The following is a 22320-nucleotide window of genomic DNA, read 5'->3' on the forward strand; positions in this document are numbered from 1 at the left end:
TCTATAATGAGCATTTATTGCTGTTAAAACAGAAACAACACAAATGTTAAAATATTTTTGGGACTCCTGTGTCTGAGGTGCAGGGAAGAGGTCCAGATGGTGGGCTCTGTAGCAGGCAGCTGGGGTGTGGGCCTGGGGAGATGACTTATCTACAGGGGCGAAGTTGGTAGCCCTGGCCAGAGGCCCAACAAAGAAAGAAAGGGCAAGGGAGAGCCAAGGCTGCATTCTTTACCACCTTCTCCATTTGGGGGGGGGGGGGACAGGACAAAAAGAGAATCTGGAGAATGAAAACAGAAACCAAGAGAGCTCAAGGGATAGGAGAAAAATCAGAAGTGTCCAACATTAGGGGAAAGGGGCTTTAAGAAAGTAGTACTCAGGGGCACCTGGGTAGCTCAGTGGTTGAGCATCTGCCTTCAGCCTAGGGTGTGATTCTGGGGGCCTGGGATCGAGTCCTACATCGGGCTTCCTGCAGGGAGCCTGCTTCTCCCTCTGCCTGTGTCTCTGCCTCTCTGTGTGTCTCTCATGAATAAATAAATAGAATTTTAACAACAACAACAAAAATACTCAAAAGCCACAACAGACACATACAGAGCACTTACAAGGAGACAAGACACTTCCCACAGGCTGCCATCTCACTCAGGCAGCCACCCTATGACATAGGTTTCATTATCTTCATTCTGAGGCATAGAGTAAGTAACCTGTCTGAGGTCACAGGCTGGAGAAGGGCACAGCCAGAAACTGAGTCTGGGCTCTCAACCACTAGTGAGAGTCAAATACCACTTGCATGTCAAGGAAGATAAAGAAAATGTCATTTAGCATTTGCTTATCGGTGATCTTAGGAAGACTTTGTAGGGGGAAGAGCATGGGGTGGGAGCAGAGTCAGACTGCAAAGATTTCAGGCCCTGTGCTGTGAGTGGATTCGAGACATGTTGTCACACTGGTCCCTTCTACCCCCAGGGCAGCCAGAGCCCGCCTTCCATCAGTCTGGCGCACATAACCCCTGTGCCACACAAACAGTGGCATCTCCTCTGTGCGTCATGATGTGAAGAAGTCTGGGTTAAAGACAAGTGCATGGTTGGTGGAGGCAATGAGTGCGGATGACCGCTTCCAGGGGGCTGGCAGGCCTGAGGATTATGCTGGGTTTGTGGGGTGAGGGGAAGAAGCCAGTACAAAAGGAACGGGTCTCAGGCCAAGTGGAGGCACCCATCCGTGAGAGAGGCAGCTGTGGTGGGAAGACGTGGGGAGGCGAGAGCACTCACATAGGCTAGCCCCACTCTCTGGGGTGGGAGGTAAAGGATGGGGGGCGAGGTGGGGCTCAAAGGCATGAGCAAGTGGAAAAGCTCTGAGATAAATACTGTGGGGGATGGATTCATGGGCAAGGAAACGCCAACATACTGAGAGGCAGCAGGGGCTCGGGAAGAGGGAGAGAGGTCTAATGAGCAGTGGAATCTCTCAACCTGGGCTTGCAAACGTCCCCTCTGCCTTCCTTTCCACAGGCCAAACCATTCTGTTCACAACCTCAGAAATGTGCTTCCTGAAAAAAAGCCATCTAAAGGATCCCTGGGTGTTTCCAGGGGGAAAGGAGAGAGCCCAGCCCAGAGGAGCTATCCACGCCACAGAGCCTCTATGGAACATGGCTAGCTACCACCCTGGAGGGCACGAGAGACCCCTCTGCTCCCCTAACTTTCCCCGAAGGAAGAACCAATACTCTTAAAATGGTAGCCAAGAAGTACAGGAAGAGAATGGTAGAAACTACTCTCATTTTCCTTTGAATCAGTGCAAAGAGCCTCATTATAGAGTCTTAGATCTGTAATATCAGACCATAATTTTTCTTTAAAAACAAACAAACAAACAAACAAACAACTCTTAAACTACACTTCCTGGATTATTCCAAAAACCACACCTACCCAAAAATATAAGTGATTCAAATACTGTGCTCATGACTCTTCTGCTGCAGCAAGTAGGTCCTGAATTTGGCTCTTAGCAGGTCCATGTGTGTGCTGAATGCAAGAGAAATTATAAAGCCAATTCGAGGTATTGTCCAACAGTACCAGTGGGGAAGGAGTGCGTGCAGGTCTCCAGAAGAGCCCCTTTCAAGGTCAGCCCATGCTTGTCCTTCTATTACATCCACATTTCCTGAAAACTCCCCACTAATGGAGTTGCTCCAAGCTACTCTAGAATGACAGGGCCACGACCTATTCATTCCTGTGGTCACAAAGATTTTCCCTGGAGATTTAGCTTGTTTCCTTTTCTCCGTTTCACTCCAAACCCAGTCAACCCTCCTCCTTCTATGTGTCCACATTTTGTTTGCCAGGCTGTCTTTAGCGTGCTTGGGGGGAAACTTTCCTTTCCATTCGATTCCACACCTCTCTTGCACACTCCTTACAAGTGGTTCCACAGATTCCCTCAGGTATCTGAGTCACACGATATCTGGCCTCCTGGGGTCTGTGTCCCTTTTCCCGGAGGATACAGGAAACCACAGCACATCTACATGGGGGACTACCACACACAGGTCAGTCAGACCTCCACCACCCTGACAGGGCATCTATTTTCATATAAGTAGTGGGTTCGAAAACTGCTTTAAAAATCTAATGAAAGGGATCCCTGGGTGGCGCACGGGTTTGGCGCCTGCCTTTGGCCCAGGGCGCTATCCTGGAGACCCAGGATCGAATCCCACGTCGGGCTCCCGGTGCATGGAGCCTGCTTCTCCCTCTGCCTGTGTCTCTGCCTCTCTCTCTCTGTGTGTGACTATCATAAATAAAATAAAAATTTAAAAAAAAAATCTAATGAAAGCCCCGGGTCCTCTCCTTTGAAATAATTATGCATAAAATTTTGCAGTAAGTTCCACAAGGTTCCTAGACACTCTGCCAACCCTAAGCCTGTATGTCCTTGCTCTAAACAGAGCTTTGTTTCTCCCTCAAAACCCTCTCATTATAGTGCTGAGTGCTGACTAGAGGCCACTTTTCATCTTCGGAGTTCTTAAAATTTATTACCTGTAACTTGGCAAAATCAGAAATCTACCATTCCTTACCAAAGCCTGAGAACAACACACATTGTCTGCACTATCTCAGTCAGTTTGAGCCAGTCTTTTCCCTAATGGGCACCTCTCTGCTCTTTTAGCTGTTTCCTTATCAATGATGGGCAGCCTTCTTACCAGCACACATGAACACCACCAAATCTGAGACTATGGTGCTGACGAGAAGTTTCCTAGAGTGCCCTCACCTTCCTGGAGCACCCTCTCCCCTTCATGCTGCATCCTAGGAAATCTGCACCAGCCTTCTTTCTGAATATACACAAAGGGCTGTAGTGGAAGCTCTGAAGAGCCATTGAGAACTTTCTGGCTCAGTGACAGTGGCCTCAGGCAGCAGGATCTATCCTGCTTTAACACCATCCACGGATTGTGGGAAAATCATACCTGATATGATACACAGACCTAAAAAATTCTTAGGCTGGGGGTGCCTGGGTGGCTTAGTCAGTTAAGCATCCAACTCTTGGCTTCAGCTCAGGTCATGATTTCATGATGGAGACTGAGCCCCATGTCGGGCTCCACGCTCAGTGCCAAGTTTGTTTGAGATTCTCTCCCTCTCCCATCCCCCAGCCCATCCCCCTCCCCCTGTGAGCATACACAGATGCACACACTCTCTCTCAATAAACAAACCAACAAACAAAACCTTAAAAAAAAGTTCTAGGTCAGGAAAACATGAGGGAGACAGCAGAGAAGCAAGAATGCCCAACCCTGCTTTACAGACAAGGGCAGCAGGAAAGCAAAGATCCAAGTGGGGGGTGGGGGTGAGGTTCCCAGGGGCAGCATGTCTTGCAGCATGGGAGAAAGGTTTCTTTGGATGGAACACCTCATTAATTTCCAATTTGGAAACTGTCTTCACATCAACGCCCTGTCCAAAACCAGGGCCAGTGGCAGAAGACAAAAGGACAAAGAGTTTTTCATGGAAAAAGTAAAAAAGCCACGAGGAGCTTCACAAACAAAACCCTTCAGAAAGAAGATCATGTCCTTCTTTCCTCTGCTTTAATCACGGGATTTGGGTCACTCCCTTTCTGCAGGCGGCAGGTTTTCTGCATACACTCTAGGGCACTACTGTTTACAAGTCAGATTAAGTGCCATGCCAACAGCCACTGAAGGCTCACGGCTAAAAGGTTAGAAAGAAGCAAGTGATGTATACACCTCGAGACCTACTTTCTGGTACCAGGTAGGCCAGGAAACCGCACAGCACTTGAGAGCCCCTGGCCCTGTCTGGTTGCAGAGCGTTCTCACACCTACTACCTTTTAGAATCTCTTAAACACACTGTTCAGCCCATTTTACTGTTGAGAAAATAGACTGGCGGTTTGTGAAAACTCACACAAGCTCCTCAGTGGCAGCCAAGACTGGATCTGCGTCTAAATATGTAAGATTCAAAATTTAGTGTTATGTGATTTTTGTTTTTTTAAGATTTTACTTATTTGAGAGAGAGAAAGAGAGAGAATGTGTGAGCACAAGCGGGTGGGTGGGGGGTGCAGAGGGAGAGAGAGAAGCAGAGTCTCCTTGCTGAGCAGGGAGCCCAATGTGGGGCTGGATCCCAGGACCCTGAGATTGGAACCTGATCTGAAGGCAGACACTGAACCGACTGAGCCACCCAGGTGCTCCAGTGTTATATTTGTTATACCTCAGCTGAATATATTTCAGCTGAGATGGACAGTGAGGTAAAGGAAACAAGGTATACCTCAAATACATATCAATTTTCTATATTTTACAGATAGAAAATTGTGAGGAAACATATCCTTTGAAAACTGTCCATTTCCATTCAAGTGCATTTTAAGATTTATTTTGAAAAAAAAGGTCAGGGCAGCCCAGGTGGCTCAGCAGTTTAGCGCCGCCTTCAGCTCAGGGCGTGATCCTGGAGACCTAGGATCGAGTCCCACGTCAGGCTCCCTGTATGGAGCCTGCTTCTCCCTCTGCCTGTGTCTCTGCCTCTCTCTTTGTGTCCTCTCTGTGTATTCTCATGAATAAATAAATAAAATCTTAAAAAAAAAAGTCTTTAGAAAAAAAGAAAAAACAAAGAAAAAAAGGTTAGTGCCTCCCTTATAAGAAAGAAATCTCTGATTCAAAAAACTGCTAAGGGAGTTAATTTGTAATTTGAAGGAAATTGATGCAAAATTACTCCTGCAGCAGCTCTGGGCTTCTGCACGTAAAATATTTGGTTCAAAAAACTTATCAGGAAGAAGCATTTTTCCTGACTGGAACAAAAGCAGGCTGTTTGGGGTGGCCAGCAGTGGGGGTGGGGCAGATTTCTTGCCACTCCTCACACCTCTGAACACGAGGCAGTCATGGGGTGGGCGCTGGGGGCAGCACAGCACGAGGCGAGAGACGTCAAAGGTGCCAAGGACATTTCAGAAAAGGAACTGGGCAGAAAGAGGGACTTCAAGACAGCTGGAGGGGCAGACAGTGACCCGTCTGTGATAGAAGGTGCTAGTGACTGCAGTGGGCACAGGCAGCAGGGTGGGTGGCAGCTGGCTGAGGAGCAAGCGGGGGGGGGGGGGCGGCTCCTCTGCTAGGCCCGCTAGGCCCACTGTGACTGGGTGAGGCCCGGGTCACTTCTTAAAGAATGAGAAAGGCCATGGTAGGATTCAAGAGTAAATTACAGCTGGAAGCACAGTCAGCAGGACACCTCATATAGACCTAGCTAGGCCTTCTCCTACAGTGTGGAGAGGCTCTGAAGTCGCTCTGGGCCCACCAAAGACCTTTGCCAACAGTGCTGAGGAAGAAGGATGGGCAGCAGAGGGCTATGAGTCTGCCAGCCTGTTTCAGTTTATAAGGCAGTTTGTTCATGTGCTAGACTTTCCTGGAAGATTTATAGAAAACAAGCCCAAGTAAACTGTGCCCTCTCCTACTGTCTCAAGCCACCTGCCACCAGCCTCGTCTGTTGATCCCAGACTATAACTGGGCCCCTTCCTACCCTGATAGGGAGGCAGTTGTCTAGACTTTTAAGCCTAAGAGGAGGGAAACAAGGGAACTTCCTCAAGGGTTTGCCTCGCAAACCTAGGAAATGGCAGGAACGTGAGAAGAGCTTGCAGGCCCGGATGTGGTGAGCAGACAAGAATTCCATTCCTATGACAGAGGATGAGGGCACCATGCCTGAGCAGTCCTTGAAAAGTGTTCTCTTCACCTCAGACAGTTGCATGGGGCTGGGAGGCCCATGGGCTGTGTGGGAAGGAAACTGGAGGTGGAAGGAGGGAGGCTTCGGAGGACTGGGTTCAGACCGACCGAGGAAACACAAAATGACGAACTTCTCAAGCCACTGATGTTCGTTCATTCAACCCCAGCCTTTCAACAAGTACAGCCTGGCCCGTCTGTCAAAAACAGAGGTCCTTTCAAAGATGCCAACCACAGTGACCCTAACCTGGGGGCCCAAGTCTTTAGATTTAAATCAAATATACCATTACTAACATCAAAATGCAGGAGATGAACTGATTAAGAATACTTTTTAGCTCTTTGCATGACTGCCTTATAAATGATAAATGTCTTTTGTCTTTTATTTCTTGAAAATATTTTGTTCTGAATTCTTATGTTCGTCCCAAGGATTCACAGCAAAGCCTGTGCTCAAAATGTAGCCTGCTGCTACCCTGAAGTGACCTTAGGTGAGCCTCTAATTGCTCAGGGCCTTCATTAGCAAACTGGGACATGAGACAACTACCCCCGCCCCGCGCCTGCCCCAAACAGCACAGTTTTTCCAGAGGCTCCTTTGGTCCTGGGTTGTTTCTACAGGCCTGACATAAAACAATTCTGTCCCTGCCTCTGCTAAGGATTAAAGGTGGATATTCGGGAAACTTTTCTATTATTCTCAGAATCAGCCTTGGAAGCCACTGTCTCTCACCGGGAGCTACTGACTCCCACCACAGGGTCTAAGGATAAAACACAAAACCCAACAATGCGTTTCTTTATTGGTAACTGAGGCCCCAAGTGACAGGACATGTGCATAAGCCCCGCTCTGCGGGCTGCAGATGCTACAATGGCCTGGACGACACATCATTTTCATGTTTCAAGTGTCACAGGATACCCGCAGAGGGCGGCTGGGGTGGCAGGGTGAGCGAGGGGGACGGTGGGGGTGACAGCCTGTGGAGGGGTGTGTGTGCGGGAGCAGGCGGCATGGCTTTGCCAATGACCTGAGCCAGGGTGAAGCTCTCCTCGGCTCCCAGGACACAGCTCAGGAGTGCCAAGGAGGCTGCTGTAGATGAAGGCGTCTCACCCAGGGGACACCAGTCCAAGTGAGCAGGCCAAAAAAAGAGCTGTGGAAACAGGTATGCAGTTCACTTTATGAGATCATTTTTGAGCATACCTGGCAGTGTGCTGTGTGGGGAGGAGATTAAAGAATGAAGAGTGGACTGGGTGACGGGCACTGGGGGGGTGGGGGCACTTGGCGGGATGAGCACTGGGTGTTATGCTATATGTTGGCAAATTGAACTCCAATAAAAAAATAAAAATAAAGGTTAAAAAAAAAAGAATGAAGAGTGGGCTCTGTTTACAAGGATTTAAAATCAAGGACAACAGATCTGTGCACAAATGGCTTTTGAGCATCGGAGACAGACGCTGCTGGGGTGGAGAGAAGGGAGGATGGATTCTGAGGAAAGGTTGGGGGGGGGGTCCTCAGGTCTGAGCACTTTCCCAGACATCAGTAGGTGTCCTCACTCTTCACTCCCTCTGGGCCAAGAGTGCTGGGGGGTCCTCTCCTCCTACTGAGGGCTAATCCCTGACCTGAGGTTTAGGTCTTGAGCCTCCCAGTCCTTTGACCTGGCTCCAAAAATCTGATTCCTTCTTTCCTCATTTTCAACTTCTCCTTTTCTGTTCTCCTTCTCATACAGCCTTACAAACATATTTTAAGATCTCTTATCTGGTTACTAAACAAACAAACAAAAACACCAGGAAAAAAAATCTCAAAGTAATTCTCTCTTTTCTCTCACTACGGTGGTTAATATGCATTAATTGTAGAAAACTAAAAAACCTACAGGTGGGAAGTGGAGAAGAAAAAGAAATCCCCTATAAATGTACCATCAGGCGATAACTACTATTTTGGTGACTTAATTCCTGTATCTTCAATACCTTGTGTCATATCTGAACAGAGGACATATTCAATGAGTCGTTACCAAATGAATGGATGAAGGATTAATAATGGCTTCGTGGAAGAAGTGGCACTTAAATGGACCTCAGAGGTAAGCAGGACTGGTATTGGTAGAGATGAGGGGAAGGATAAGCTACAAAGAGGGGCAAGCATATGCAAGGTCTCAGGAGTGAGACAATTTTTTGAGGCCAAAGAAACTCTTCAGTTGCAAGAGTAGTAGCTGAGGAGCCTGGAGGATGAGCAGCAGACGGTCCCAGCATGGTGGAAGAGTTCGTGGACGTCTTTGCACATCATTCTCTGGAGATTGGACTTCTGTGGGTAATGCACCACCATGTTGTGAGAGGAGGCTGAGCAACAGAGTGATGGGACCAGATTCACTTTCTGGATGGTCATCTAACAGCACTGGGTAAATAGAATGGAGAGCCATGAACAGTCTCTATTGGCATCCCAGGGGAGGATGGAAAGGACCTGAGCAGGGGTGGTGACTGTGGGAACAGAAGATGACTGACTGGAGACATTTTGTGAAGGGAGAGCCGTTAGCACTCAGAATGGATGTGGCACCCAGGTTGGAATGGGCACGTGTTTCACTGCCTGAAGAGAAGGGAAAGGATGAGGGAGGCAGAGAGGACTGTGACTCTCTGAATGGGGGGCTTCACCAGATCAAGCAGCCGGTCCCTCCGGTTCTCATGGAGAATTGAAAGTCACCTGGGGAAAGGGTGGATCTTGAGGGAAGAGGAGCGCATGGCACAGTGGAAGGCTGGAACCACCAATAAAGGTTAGAAACAGCTGTGTTAGTAATAAATAAAAGGATTCCTAAGTAGCAGCCTGAACTGGTGGACACCACTGTTCTCCATGCATCAGGCAGGGCCTGGACAGATTTCCCTAGAACTCCTGGGAATGGGCAGAGACCTGAGGCACGTTCTAAGTTTGGGAATGGGCAGTTTGGGAAGTCTGACCTCCACTGGAGTGGAGTCGTGGAAGCTGGGGTGGGGAGCTGCTACCTAGTGGAGATGGTAGTTTTTTTTTTTTTTTTTTAAATTTTTAATTTACTTATGATAGTCACACATAGAGAGAGAGAGAGAGGCAGAGACACAGGCAGAGGGAGAAGCAGGCTCCATGCACCGGGAGCCCGACGTGGGACTCGATCCCGGGTCTCCAGGATCGCGCCCTGGGCCAAAGGAAGGCTCCAAACCGCTGTGCCACCCAGGGATCCCTGGAGATGGTAGTTTTATACTAAGAGCCAGCTTTTCCCATGTGAGCAAAGGGGCTCCAGGAAGTGAGAAGAGACTCTAGTGCCAAGACGAATACAGTCTCTGCTAGAAATGCAGAAGACAGGGAGAAAATAACAGGAAAAAAAAAATCCCACTAAAGACTTTTTAGATTTTATCCTGAATGAGAGACTGGAGAGTTTCTGAAAAGGAAAGACAAGCCCTAATGTCTGATGTAGAAAGATCGCTCTGACTGCTGTGTCAAGAGAAGAGGAAGTGGGATAGAAGCGAGAACAGTTTAGGAGGCCAGTGCGGTCCAGGTGGGGGATGGCAACGTGGCCTCCGGTGACAGTGCTTGCAGCACTAAGGAAGGGGGGCAGGTTCTGGAGGCAGTTAGAAGGCAAAGCTGAGGTGATTTATTGGTTGACTGGATGTGAGGGGTAAGAGAAAGACCAAAGTCAATAATGACCTTCTGGGTTTTGGCCTACATAAATGGCTGAAATGAGGCTGCCCTTGATTGAAGTTGAAATAAGCAACTTCTGGAACATGCTCCCTCATCTGGCTCTCTGAGCCAGATGGCACATGGCAGGGATGTGGTGGCAGATGCAGGTTGTGGATCGCTACTGTCATTGTGAGACTCTTCCTTTATTATTCTGACCTTTGACCCTGAGGTTTCATGGTTCTACACTCTAAGGACTCAGTAATCGAGTCCGATTACTGCTTATGACCTCTTTAAAGCATCATACTGGTGTGTTTACAAAGGTGACTTCGAATGAAGAGGTCTCTGATGAGCGGGGGACAAGGACACGGCATTGTTTTGCAGGGCCTTAGTGCCGAGTGAGCAGAAGTGCTGGAGGTGTTTGGAACATCAGGTCACTGGCTCACACGGTCAAAGTGGATTTCGTGGTACCAGAACTGGATCTACAAAGCACAAGATGTAACTGGGTTTGTTTTCTCTCATGACAATGTAAATATCTAAATCAGAGAACAATGCTCTCACCAGCAATTTGTGAGAAATGTGCCCAAAACAGACCCTTCAGAGTTTACTGATCTAAAAATCTGGGCACTGGCTTAATGAAAGCATATACGACCAGGAGTTTCTAGTGGCTCCTTTAAAAAAAATCTAGTGGGTGTTTTTAAAAAGTTGGAATGGCCTTTCTATAGTTGGTCATGCTTGCTCCAGAAAGTAAGACATTCTAGTAGACTAAGGAAAAATGCAAAACTTTCTCCACGTCAACTCCAGGTGAGATTGGGGCCATGCTGCAGTTGTAGGAGTGGCTCGCTGCTGGTGGCTCTGCTCTGGCTCCTTCTAAGTCCAAGTCATTACCCTGGAGAAGCCACCACCACATACAAACCTGGCTTCCCTGGCCTCAGGCTTTGGCCTCTCTCCTTCTCAATGGCCTCCTCTGGCTCCCTAACCCTCCTGCCTGCTCCCTGGCCACCCCCACCCCCGTCCTGCCCATGCTCGCTTAATTCAGACTTTCCTTGCCAGGGTCCTGAACAAGCCCCACCACTTGGACATGAGTCTGGCATCTGACCTCTCGTTTCATGCATCTTGGCTGTAAGAGATACTCCTGTGAAACTACATCTCAGGACAACCAACCAACCAGGCCTACCCACCACGTGGTCCCTTGGTCTGTGCAGGGTGTGGCCAGTGGGTCTTGCTCCTTGGCGGTCCCTAGTCCAAATCCTTGTGCTTCCTATTTGGCTTGGTTTGATGGAGGCCCGGCATGCCCTCCTGGACCCTGTGCCTACTTCACACCTGCTCTCCAGCCCTCACATGCCAGAAGGCTTGCTCACTCGACACTGCCTCCAACAGAAACCTTAAAGACCAATGGAGTTTTCAGAGTTTGCCTCTTTCGAGTGCTTCTTTTATGACCCTCATATTTTAGTAGCTCATTAGATCAGGCAGCTTTTTATTTCTTGGGTTTGATGCTGGCAGGCATAATTCAGATTCAAAGTTCTTTTCTGTTGACTCAAGTCAGTTTTCTTCTATGGGCTTTTATTTTCTATTTAAACTTTTGCAAAAATAAGCATTTATAAAAATATAAAATACATGTTTTCAAAAAACATTAGAAAATACAAAAAAGTAGAAAAAATTACTCATACTCTTACAACCCAAATACAACCACTATTGGCATTCTATTTTATTTCCTTCAGGTCTTTTTCCATTCATTTTTTTCCCCATGCATGTTCCCACCCCCACCCAAAATATGATTGCTAGCATACTGTCTTCACAATTCCTTCTTTGTATCTCACATAATATTTGCTTCTTGACTCTTAAAAAGGAACTTATAATCAGATATTTAGGAACTGCAAAAACTAAATGTAATGTGTGTAACTTGTTTTGCTTCCAGTTGTGACAAATCAGTTGGGGGCAATTGGGGAAATGTAATTACTGACTGGGTTGTTGATGACACCAAGACATTAGTATTAATTGTCAGGTGTGCTAACAGCATCGTTGTTGGGTAAGAAAATATCCGGGGCACCAGGGTTGGTCAGTGGTTGAGCACCCACCTTTGGCTCAGGTCATGGTCCTGGGGTCCTGGGATAGAGTCCCACATGGGGGTACCCACAGGGACCCTGCTTCTCCCTCTGCTTTGGTCTCTGCCTCTCTGTGTGTCTCTCATGAATAAATAAATAAATAAAATCTTTTAAAAAAAGAAGAAAATGTCCAAATTTGTAAGTCACATATCAGAATATGAGTGAAATGACATATGTCTCTGGTTTGTTTTAAAATAGTTTAGAAAGAGGAAAAAAAAAAAAAGGTTGCCAGTAGTGGAATCTGGGAGATAAGGATGATGGGTTTTTATTGTGCTATTTTAATTTAATGTATACCTGAAAATTTTTTTTTATCTGAAAATTTTCAAAATGAAAATTGAAAAGTTAAAGTATCCATAGTTCAAGCAGACAAACAGTGTTAAAAGCTTGTTATGAAAAACAGCAGCCCTCTGTCTCTTTCTTCTCCAAGCGTAAACCTCTTCCAGCAGGTTGTTAGTGTTTACTTCCATCTTTCTATACTGCCTGCTTGATTACTACCTCTAGATTTTTCACCTTTAGGTGTTATTCAAAACCTTTCACTACAGAAGAAGAGAATTTATTTATCTTTCCACATGCACTCCCTTCCCCCAACCAAATCCACACAACCATTCCAGGCCCTCGTCCTCCCAATAGTTATATCATCACTATCAGAATTAACTATTATGGTTATGTACATACTAAGGGTGACTTTTCTTTCGTATACAACTTGTTTATTTTCACTAGAATTAATAACTGTCTTGTTTTAATTTACTTGGCCTCCTGGGGGTCCCTGAGACCCTTTCAGGGACCTATGGGGGTCAGTGCTATTTTCATAACAATACTAAGGCATTCTTTGTCCTTTCCCATGTGTTGACGTTTACCCTGGCAGAACAAAAGCACTGGTGAGGGAAAGTGCCACTGCCTTGGCATGAATCAGGTAGAGTATAACTGTATCAGGGGTTGGAATACTCTTTACCACCTCGCTCAAAGGCACAAAAGTTAGCTAGCTTAGGAATGTTCTTGATGATGCAGTGAAAGTTTTTAGTTTTATTATGTCTCAATCCTTGAGTCCTTGTCTTCCCTTATGCTGCTTGCTGAAGTATGATGGTCATCTTGAGGAAAAGCATTCACATAACTTTGAGCTATAAGCTACACTGACTGCTTTTTTTTAATAGGACACCATTTTTACTTGAAGGAACAAGTAACACTCAAACTATGGTTCTTTGGCACTTCGAGGAAAACAACGGACATCATTTATTGCCCGTGACAAAATGTGAGCTTTCACCAAAATTAGAATTTTGGAAACCTGTATCTGACATGTGATACACATTTCCTAATACTTGAAGACTTGTCTAAGATCAGCAATGATATTAACCCATGTGATCTGATATATAATGAAATATGTTCACATTTAGAAGATCAGCATAATGAGCTAATATTTTCTAAATGATGTAAACATTCTAAGTGAATTTAAAAAATCACTGTTTAGGTAAAAGATAAATTTAAAGGATAAGACAGATTTTAATGAAACCCAGTAAAAAAAAAGTTCAGTTGATTTTATATTAGTCTACTAGGGCTGCCATAACAACATACCCTAGTCAGGGGGGCTTAAACAACAGACACTGGTTTCTCACAATTCTAGAGGCTGGGAAGGCCAATTTGGTTCCTAGTGAGAGAGCCTCTCTTCTTGACTTACAGAGGATCACCTTCTCACTGGATCCTCACATGACAGGGAGAGAGAGCAAGCTCTCTGGTCTCTTCTTACAAAGACATTAATTCTATCAGATCAAGGCCCCACCCTTATGAGCTCATTTAACCTTAATTATTTCCCCATAGGCTCTACCTCCAAATACACATTGGAGGCGTTAGAGCTTCAACATATGAATTTTGTAGGTACAGAATTAGGTGGTAGCAAATACAGTCTCAGATTCTAGACTGGAACTAATTTTTAAGAAACTGCCACATTCTGGTGTAGTACAAGGACAAATATCCACAATTAATTGAAAAAACTATTAAAATACACCTTTCTTTTCTACCTACATATCTGTCTGAAGCTGGATTTTCTTCACATTTATAATTCAACCAAATTAACTTACCCTAACAGATTGAATATAGAAGCATATATGAGAACTGGTTTAATGCCTTCTTTAGTACCAATGTGAAAAGATTTACAAAAATATAAAACAAGCTTCTCTCCTAAATTCTAGAAAATGTAATTATTTTTCATAAAATGTTATTTATGTTAACATAATGAATTGGGCTTATTATTATTACTTTAATGTTTAAGTTTTTATTAATTTCCATTTTTAATAGGGTAAACAGTGGTAATTCACATGAACAAAACCACTTTGAGGTCATCAAAGATTTTTTTTAGTGTAATGAATTCTGGGGACCAACAAGTTCTATAACTGCTGGTCTAAATAATTTTTCAAGAAATTCAGATACACAGATGTTTTAACCATTTCATTTTCTTTTTTTTTTTTTTTTTTTTTTTTTTCCGTTTCATTTTCTTGAAGACATCTCTCCTAGAGCCTTCTGGTCTGCTGCAATCTGGATTGACTGTCTTCTATACCTATGTAGAACATTGTGGCCTGGGGATGATGCACATCCACCACAGCACTGGGCACTGGTTCTTTCCCTCTGGAAAGTCACATCCTCTGGTAAAAGGGCATTTCTTTGAATTATTTTGTTGGTCATTTCTTTCCCATTTCGACTGTTCTCTATTTCTGGAATGCTCAGTGAACAGATAGATATTGGATATCCTGGACTAGTCCTTCAGTTTTCTTATCCATTCTATCTCTTTCTGGGACAATTCCTCAACTCTATCTGCCAACCAGAGTCTCAAGTCTTCATTTCTCCTATCATGTTTTAAATTTTCATGAGCTCTTCTTCTTCACCCCTGTTTCTTTTGTAAAGTATTTAGATCTTATGATATAATTTCTTTAAAAATTTCTCAAAGGATATAAATGCCCTTGTTGCTTTTTTCTGTTTATTTGCTTTGGTTTTTCTATTTCATGGCAGAGGCTTTGGTGTTGGTTGTCTCTTTTTTAAGTAATCTCTACACCCAGTGTGGGACCTGAACTTATCACCCCAAGATCAAGAGTTATATGTTCCACCAACTGAGCCAGCCAGGCGCTCCTTGGTTGTCTCTTCATAGGTGAAAGTAAAATATTAAAATGCTGATTTTTGGTGAAATCCTAAAAAGCTCTGCTTGTGTTAGCGGAGTTGCCTCCTTTTAGGCTTTCCTGCAGGGAGACACAGTTGGGCTATTGGTAAAGAAGCCCCAGAGGTTCTTATCTTTAAATCTTCTTCACAGGCAGATTCTTCAAAAAAAGTTTCCTAGCTCCTGACTCAAGGGTATAAGGCTTGGCAACCAGAATTCTGGGCTTGGTTGGAAAAGAAAGCTGGGATTTTCAACAATCAGGATGCCAGCACTCATTCAAGTCTCTCCCAAAGGCCCACTACCATCAGGTGTGTTTGGTGTCCTCTAGTTCAGATATCCTGAACTTTAACCTGTTCAGAGAATAAATTTCTGGTCTTCTTTCAACTTATGGGAGGGACAATCTTTCTAAACAAATTTTTAACCAATATGGTCAGTTTCTTCCTCACCCACCTCTCCCCTACTTTGTGAAGTTACCCGGTGCCATTGATTTTGGAATTTCTTTAGGGTTCTGCTACGTAAAATCGGGTTGTTTCTTGGCTTTCTCTATTATTGGCTCAGGATTCAGCTTTCTCAGGACTGCTAAGTCAGTTACCACTCATCCATCTGCTTCCAAGCTTCCAAAATTTTGTTGCTGTTGTCTGCTCTCCCATTCTCTTTGTCCTTGTGGGTTTATGTCTTAAAAAAAAAAAATCTCTTCACTGTTGTTTTAGTGAGGTTTTGGGAGGGAATGAAAGTAAATGTGGGTATTTGATCCTCCATCTTTATTTGGAACCGCTTTATAATTAAATATCTGCTTTTTACTTCTATTTAATATCACAGCATAAACATTTCCTATGCTCTTACATGGTCCTTGTCACAGCTTTAGTAACTGCGTCACATTCTACGGAATGTTCTATCTTACTTAATCATTGCCTTATTTTTGGAAGTTTAGGGTTGTTTCTGTTTGTGGGGAGGAGACCAGTTTTTCCTGGAATTTTCTTCTATTTATTTATTTAGGCCCTATCTTTAGGGAATGCCTGCTGACATTCTTCTCTTTTCTGTTCTTGATCCACGGCTTCATCACCACGGGCCTTGATTATGGCATAACCTTGTGCCAATTTATCTTCAAACTACCAAGTCACCGGCACAATGCTATGGCACTAATCTTCCTAAAATGTCACTTTTCTCATGACACTTCAGAAGAACCCTAACATGCAGACTTCACTTGTGACTAGCATTTGAGGCTCCTCACAGTTTGATGCCCCACCCCCCAACACCTACCCAAACTCACAACCCTTTCCTTAGATGTCTTCCCTAAAATAGGGTCTGCTGTCCTAGCTGCAGCTCAGGATGTTCCTCCAGCCACTGCCAAGCCACATTCACCTTCACATACATGTTATCTCCTGCACTGAGCCTCCCTACTTGACTTTGTTTACACAATTTCTTCCTTCACCTGATAAATGATAAGAAACAAATAACTTGTTTCTAAATGCTTAAGGTTAGTCTGGCCTTCTAAATGGACTGGCAGCTCCTCAGAGGCAGGGGGCTCTTTTCCATTCTTCTCTATGGCAACTGCCCCTACAGTGCCCTCATCCCCCCATCACGGGACTCCAGCTCGGCACCAGGATGCACTGAATGAAATAGTCAGGGGTGTAAATTATTACCTTGCCCTCCGGGGTTAGTGTCCAGATCACAGAGAAGGTCAGCTTGTCAGACATGGGATGGAGGCTGCACAGCTCCTCACACAGCAGCCTGGGAAGCATGGGGACAACCTGCAAACAGAGAACAGACCCATGAGCTCCTTCCTACAATCTGTAGGAGTTTACCGCAGGCTTGGGAGCAGCCCGGAGGGCAGAGTTTTGGTGAACAGCTTGGGCTTCTGGAACAAGCTGAGGATGGAGGTAGCTTCTTTCCCTGAAGATTGCAGAAAAACCATGACATCTGGTACTTTTTCCACGAGCCTCTAGAGAAATGGGAATGTGAATTGGAAAGGTAAGAATTAGTACCAGGGAAAAAATACATTACAGCTGAAAAATAACTACTATTTACTACACAATAAAACTGAAGCTCTAGACTCAAGGATGACTTGTACTTTTGGATACTACTATTCTAGTTGAACTATATACTTAAGAGCCCAAGGTCTTATACTTAAGTCTTTAATTCAATCTAATTTTTGTGTGTGGTGTAAGATGAGGGTCCAGTTACATTCTTTGCGTGTGGCTGTCAGTTTTCCCGACACCATTTATTGGAAAGATTGTCCTTTTCCCATTGTATGCTCTTGGCACCTTTGTTAAGGATTAGTTTGGCCATACACACATGGGGTTATTTCTGAGCTGTCTATTCTGTTCTATTGGTCTATATGTCTGTTTCTATGTTGGTACCATACTGTTTTGATTGTTATAGCTTTGTAATATAGTTTGAAATCAGAAATGTGATGCCTCCAGTTTTGTCTTCTGTCTTTTTTTTTGGTCTCTTGTCTCAAGATAGCTCTTAGCTAGTCAGGGCTAGCTTTTATGCCTCCATGTGAATTTTAGGATATATTTTTCTTTTTTTTTGTGGAAAATACTATTGGGATTTGATAGAGATTACACTGAATCTGTAGAAAACTTTGGGTAGTATGAGCATTTTAACAATATAAATTCCTGCAATCCAAAAACACACGGTGTCTCTCTTGACATTTATTTGTGCTTTTGTCAATTTCTTTCATCAATGTCTTATAGTTTTCAGTGCACAGGTCTTTCATCCCTTGGTTAAGTGTATTCCTAAGTATTTTATTGTTTTTGATGCTATTGTTAAGTGGAATTGCTTTCTTAATTTCTAAATCGTTTCACATCTACTAGAATGGCTATTATCAAAGAGACAAAAAAAAACAACAACAAATGTTGGTAAAGATGTAGAGAAAAGAGAACACTTGTACATTGTTGGGGGGACTATAAATTGGTGTAGCCATGATGGAAAATAATATAGAGGTCCCTCAAAAAATTAAAAATAGAACTACCATTTGATCCAGCAATTTCACTTCTGGGTATATACCCCAAGGAGATGGAATCAGTACTTTAAAAGGGATATCAGTGCTCTTTGTGAATAATGCAGCATTATTCCGAATAACAAGACATGGAAACAACCTATGTGTCTATTGACACATTTGTCAGATAAAGAAATGTGTATATACACATACATTATGGAATATTATTATTTGTGATAACATAGATGGACCTGGAAGGGCATTATACTAAGTAAAATAAGCCAGACAGAGGAACTCAAATATTGTATGGTGTCACTTACATGGCAGTGGCCAGAGGGAGGAGAAATGGGGAGATGTAGGTCAAATAGCACATATTTTGAGTTATAAGATGAATAAGTCCTGACAATCTAAGGTACAGCAATGTGACTACAGTTAATAATAGGGTGTTGCACACTTGAAATCTGCTGACGAAAGATCTTTAGCATTCTCACCACACATACACAAAAGAGCTAACTGTGAAGTGATGGATGTGCTCACTGTCTTCATATTGGCAATCATTTCACAATGTACATGTATCTCAAATCATTACATTGTACACTTTCAATATATAAAATTATATTAGTCAATGATTTACCAAAAAAAGTTGGGATAAATCAAAGAACCCAAGGGCTGAGTGTAGATTCATGATGGGATTTCATTATAGTAAAATTGCAGAATCAACACTTTAGTGATTGAAAATATCACAACTGACCAAATCTCGTTTGAACATTAACAAGATACTCCAATAAAATATCACCAGTTTCCTAGAGGAACACTGTAGTCAACTAGTCACTCATACTGTAGTTTTTTAAACCTAAAGTATTTCTTCTCTTTATTGATCTTTCTTTCCCTTTCTTTCTCTTTCTTTCTTTCCTTTCTTTCTTTCTTTCTCTTTCCTTCCTTCCTTCTTTCTTTTCTTTCTTCTTTCATTCATTCATTCATTCATTTTATTTATTCATGAGTGACACAGAGAGAGAGAGGCAAAGACACAGGCAGAGGGAGAAGCAGGCTCCATGCAGGGAGCCCGACGTGGGACTTGATCCCAGGTCTCCAGGATCACACCCTGGGCTGCAGGCGGCGCTAAACCGCTGCACCACCAGGGCTGCCCTTTATTGATCTTTCTAGTCTGTAATAAACTGATCCAGTGGTATACCTTCTCTTTCTTTCATTAAAAAAAAAGAAAAATAAAAAAAAAAAGAAAAATTGTCTTCAACTTACTTTCACTTGATCTTAGCCAAAAGGTTGAGAAGCAACCTTCTTCAACTTACTTTCAAATGATGACTTCACAGCTATCTCAGAATGCTACCTGCTTTCTCTAAAGTTCCCAAGATGAAGACTGTATCTCTACCTGGATGCCCTGAAGACACTTCAGACTCACTCTCTCCTCCCTTTAAATCTATTCCTAATCCTGTACTTTTCTTTTTTTTTTTTTTTTGTATTTTTCTTGATTAACAGCATCATTCACCCTGTTTCCAAACTAAAAATAGCCACAGGAATAGCCCTTGATTCATGCTGGCCGTTGACTCCTTGAATCGTAGTATCAATCACAGGTAACACAGGTAATGCTGTAACCCTGCGTTAAGTAACTGAGAGGTAGTAGGCAAGAGAGATAACTGCACTAGTTGAGGTAAAGTTATCCAGTTAAGTTTGTCAGCAAAAGCAAAATAATTTCAGTGGCCTCTTACTCTGTGTGAGGTACCTGTACCCTGTTTTAATACAGTAAGTAACATTTTATATGGAAAAGTATATTCTAGAACTCACAGCCTACACTAGTAACAAATAATTAATAATTGTATGGCATTACTTGGCATTATTATGAAGGATGTGGTATTTCTTTTTAACACCTATGTAAAATCCAATGACCACCTGAAAACAGCTTAGGTAACAGCTTTTATAACACAATCACTTTTGAAATTTTTTTCTTGCCATTGCTTTTGCATCCTCTGTTCAGATGACACTACATTTTTCTTTAACTTATTTAATATTGAGTATTAAAATATGACCTATATATTTAACATTGTCTTCCAAGTATTAAGTGTTTTACTAAATAATACAATTTTACCTGCATAAGCATGTGGTGTAAAATGGAGAAAGTCTCAATACCATACTGTCTTGTGACTGAACCGTAAAAATTTCCCATCACTTCAGCTTTTGGACTGTGCTATGGATTGAATTGTTTCTTCTCCCATCCAAATTCCTTTGGGGGAAGCCCTAACCCTCAATGTCACTACATTGGAGGAAGAGTCTAGGAGGTAATTGAAGTTAAATGAGGTCATGATCCAATAGAGAGAGGTAACTCCCTTCTCCCCCCTACCCTGCACAGACACAGAAAAAAGGCTATGTGAGGACACGGCCATCTACAAGCCAGGAAGAGAGCCCTTATGAGGAACCAAACTGCTGGAATCTTCATCTAAGACTTCTATCCTCTAGAACTGTGAAAAAAATAAATGTCTGTAGCTTAAGCTGCCTAGTCAATACCATATTGTATGACAGCCCAAGCTAAGACAGACTAAATCAAATTTGTGGTGTGTGCATTCTAGGATTCTTCTCTGGGCTGCATTAGCTGGTAATTATACCAATTGTATTTTGGTAGTAGGCTACTCACCCTGCAAGCTTGTAGTCCAGGACTTAATACTTCCTTATATATAGGTAGAGTTTCTTCAAAGTGTTCAAGAAAGAAACTATCTAATTGTGAATCACGAAGCTGAGCGTATGAGAATATAATGCAATTCCTGGCTTCATGTTTTAGTGTTTGACAAAAAAAAGTTGCTGCAACTAAATGCAATGTGGTATCCTGAACTGAACCCTAAAAGAAGACATTAGTGGAAAATCTGGTGAAATCCAAGTAAGGTATAGATTGTAGTTAATAGTAATATTCTAATATCAGCTTCTTAGGACAAATGTCCCAAGGTACTACTGTAAGATGTTAACACTGAGGGGAATTGGGTGTAGGATATGTGGGACCTCTTTATACTGTCTTTGCAACTCTTCTGTTAAGTCTAAAATTATCTCAAAATGAAAGAGCTTAGTTAAAAAGAAAGCCACTGCTTTCACCAGTTGACCTCATAAGTTACACATTTAAATATGAAAGAAGTTTAAGCTAATGAAATATGAACTGATCTGTTCTTATATAGTAGTTTGGGATTAAGATTTTATTTGCAAAAAGGCCTTTACCACTAAAAAAAAAAAAAGAAGTCTAAAGATTAGCAACCAATAGAGTGAAGTCCATACTCATCAGCAGCACAACGCAAGAGAAAGCAAAGGATCTGAAGCCAGACTGAGGTCTAATCCTGGGCCCATCACTTTCTGTACAATTTGGGCAAGCTAGTATAATTCTGAGCCTCAGTTTCCTTACTGGTAAAACAATACTGAAGATGCTCAATACAAGTCAGCTCACTGGCCAGCCCATGGTCCAGCAGGTCCTTTGGTCACCTGGCTTAGCCTTCTCCTTCAGCAAGGCTGCTCACTACACACCATTTGCCTGCCACACCTGCTGACTGCTCTAACTCTTGCCAAATTGTTCTCTCTTGCTGGGACATCTTTCTGGATGTCTTGCATCTGGTCAACTTTTGCACATCCTTGAAGATTCGGCTCATCATAATTCCTCAAAGGCTTATCCAGATTCCCCTGGGGAAGGATGTACAATGTTCTGTATACTTTCCCCACCACCTTTGTTCTTACAAAAAGGATCTGAGGCAGTCCTGAAAGGTCGGTCACTTATTCCACCCTCTCAGCTCTTCTAGGACATTTCTATAGCTCTTAGCACACCCCAATTGCTTCTTTATGTGCCTCACTCTTCCTCTACACCATAGCACCCTCAGGAATGACACACAGCAGGCAGTCTGTCTGCAAATGACTGACTTTTGTCCAGAAAATGAATCACTCTTTCTGTGTTTACTATTTATTGCATTGCATAAAACATTTTATGAAATACATAGTGGACTTCTACTTAAACATATTTACATAAGAATTTCATAGACAGCTGGTATTTCAAGTATAAGATAAAGAGCTGTGACTATTCTCTCCTAAAAACTACTACAGTAGTTTTTAACTAGTTTATAACTCAGGGGCTGCCCAGGTTATAAACACTGCTTGGCACCTTGTATCTTTTTTTTTTTTAAGATTTTATTTATTTATTTGGGAGAGACAGAGAAAGAGGGAGGGGGAGGGAGGAGGGAGGGAGGGAGGGAGAGAAAGAGAGAGAGAGAGAGAGAGAGAGAGAGAGAGAGCTCGATCACAAGCAGGGGGGAAGGGCAGAGGGAGAAGCAGACTCCCTGTTGAGCAGGGAGCCTGGCTCGCATCTCAATCTCAGGACCCTGAGATCATGACCTGAGCTG

General features: G+C 43.3%; 1 protein-coding gene across 4 annotated transcripts in view; it reads right to left on the reverse strand.

Moving 5' to 3' along the window:
* The window catches only part of DIS3L2 (DIS3 like 3'-5' exoribonuclease 2), a 344308-nt gene that overhangs the window by 76722 nt on the left and 245266 nt on the right, over positions 1-22320 (reverse strand). For all 4 annotated transcript variants that reach the window (XM_055345950.1, XM_055345951.1, XM_055345952.1 and 1 more), the window contains one exon: positions 16644-16751. In XM_055345950.1, coding sequence (XP_055201925.1) covers positions 16644-16751 — 108 coding nt within the window. The remainder of the gene's footprint in view (positions 1-16643; positions 16752-22320) is intronic.

Source organism: Nyctereutes procyonoides, unplaced genomic scaffold (genome assembly GCF_905146905.1).
Source record: "Nyctereutes procyonoides isolate TBG_1078 unplaced genomic scaffold, NYPRO_anot_genome, whole genome shotgun sequence".
In the NCBI taxonomy this organism is placed as follows: Eukaryota; Metazoa; Chordata; class Mammalia; order Carnivora; family Canidae; genus Nyctereutes; species Nyctereutes procyonoides.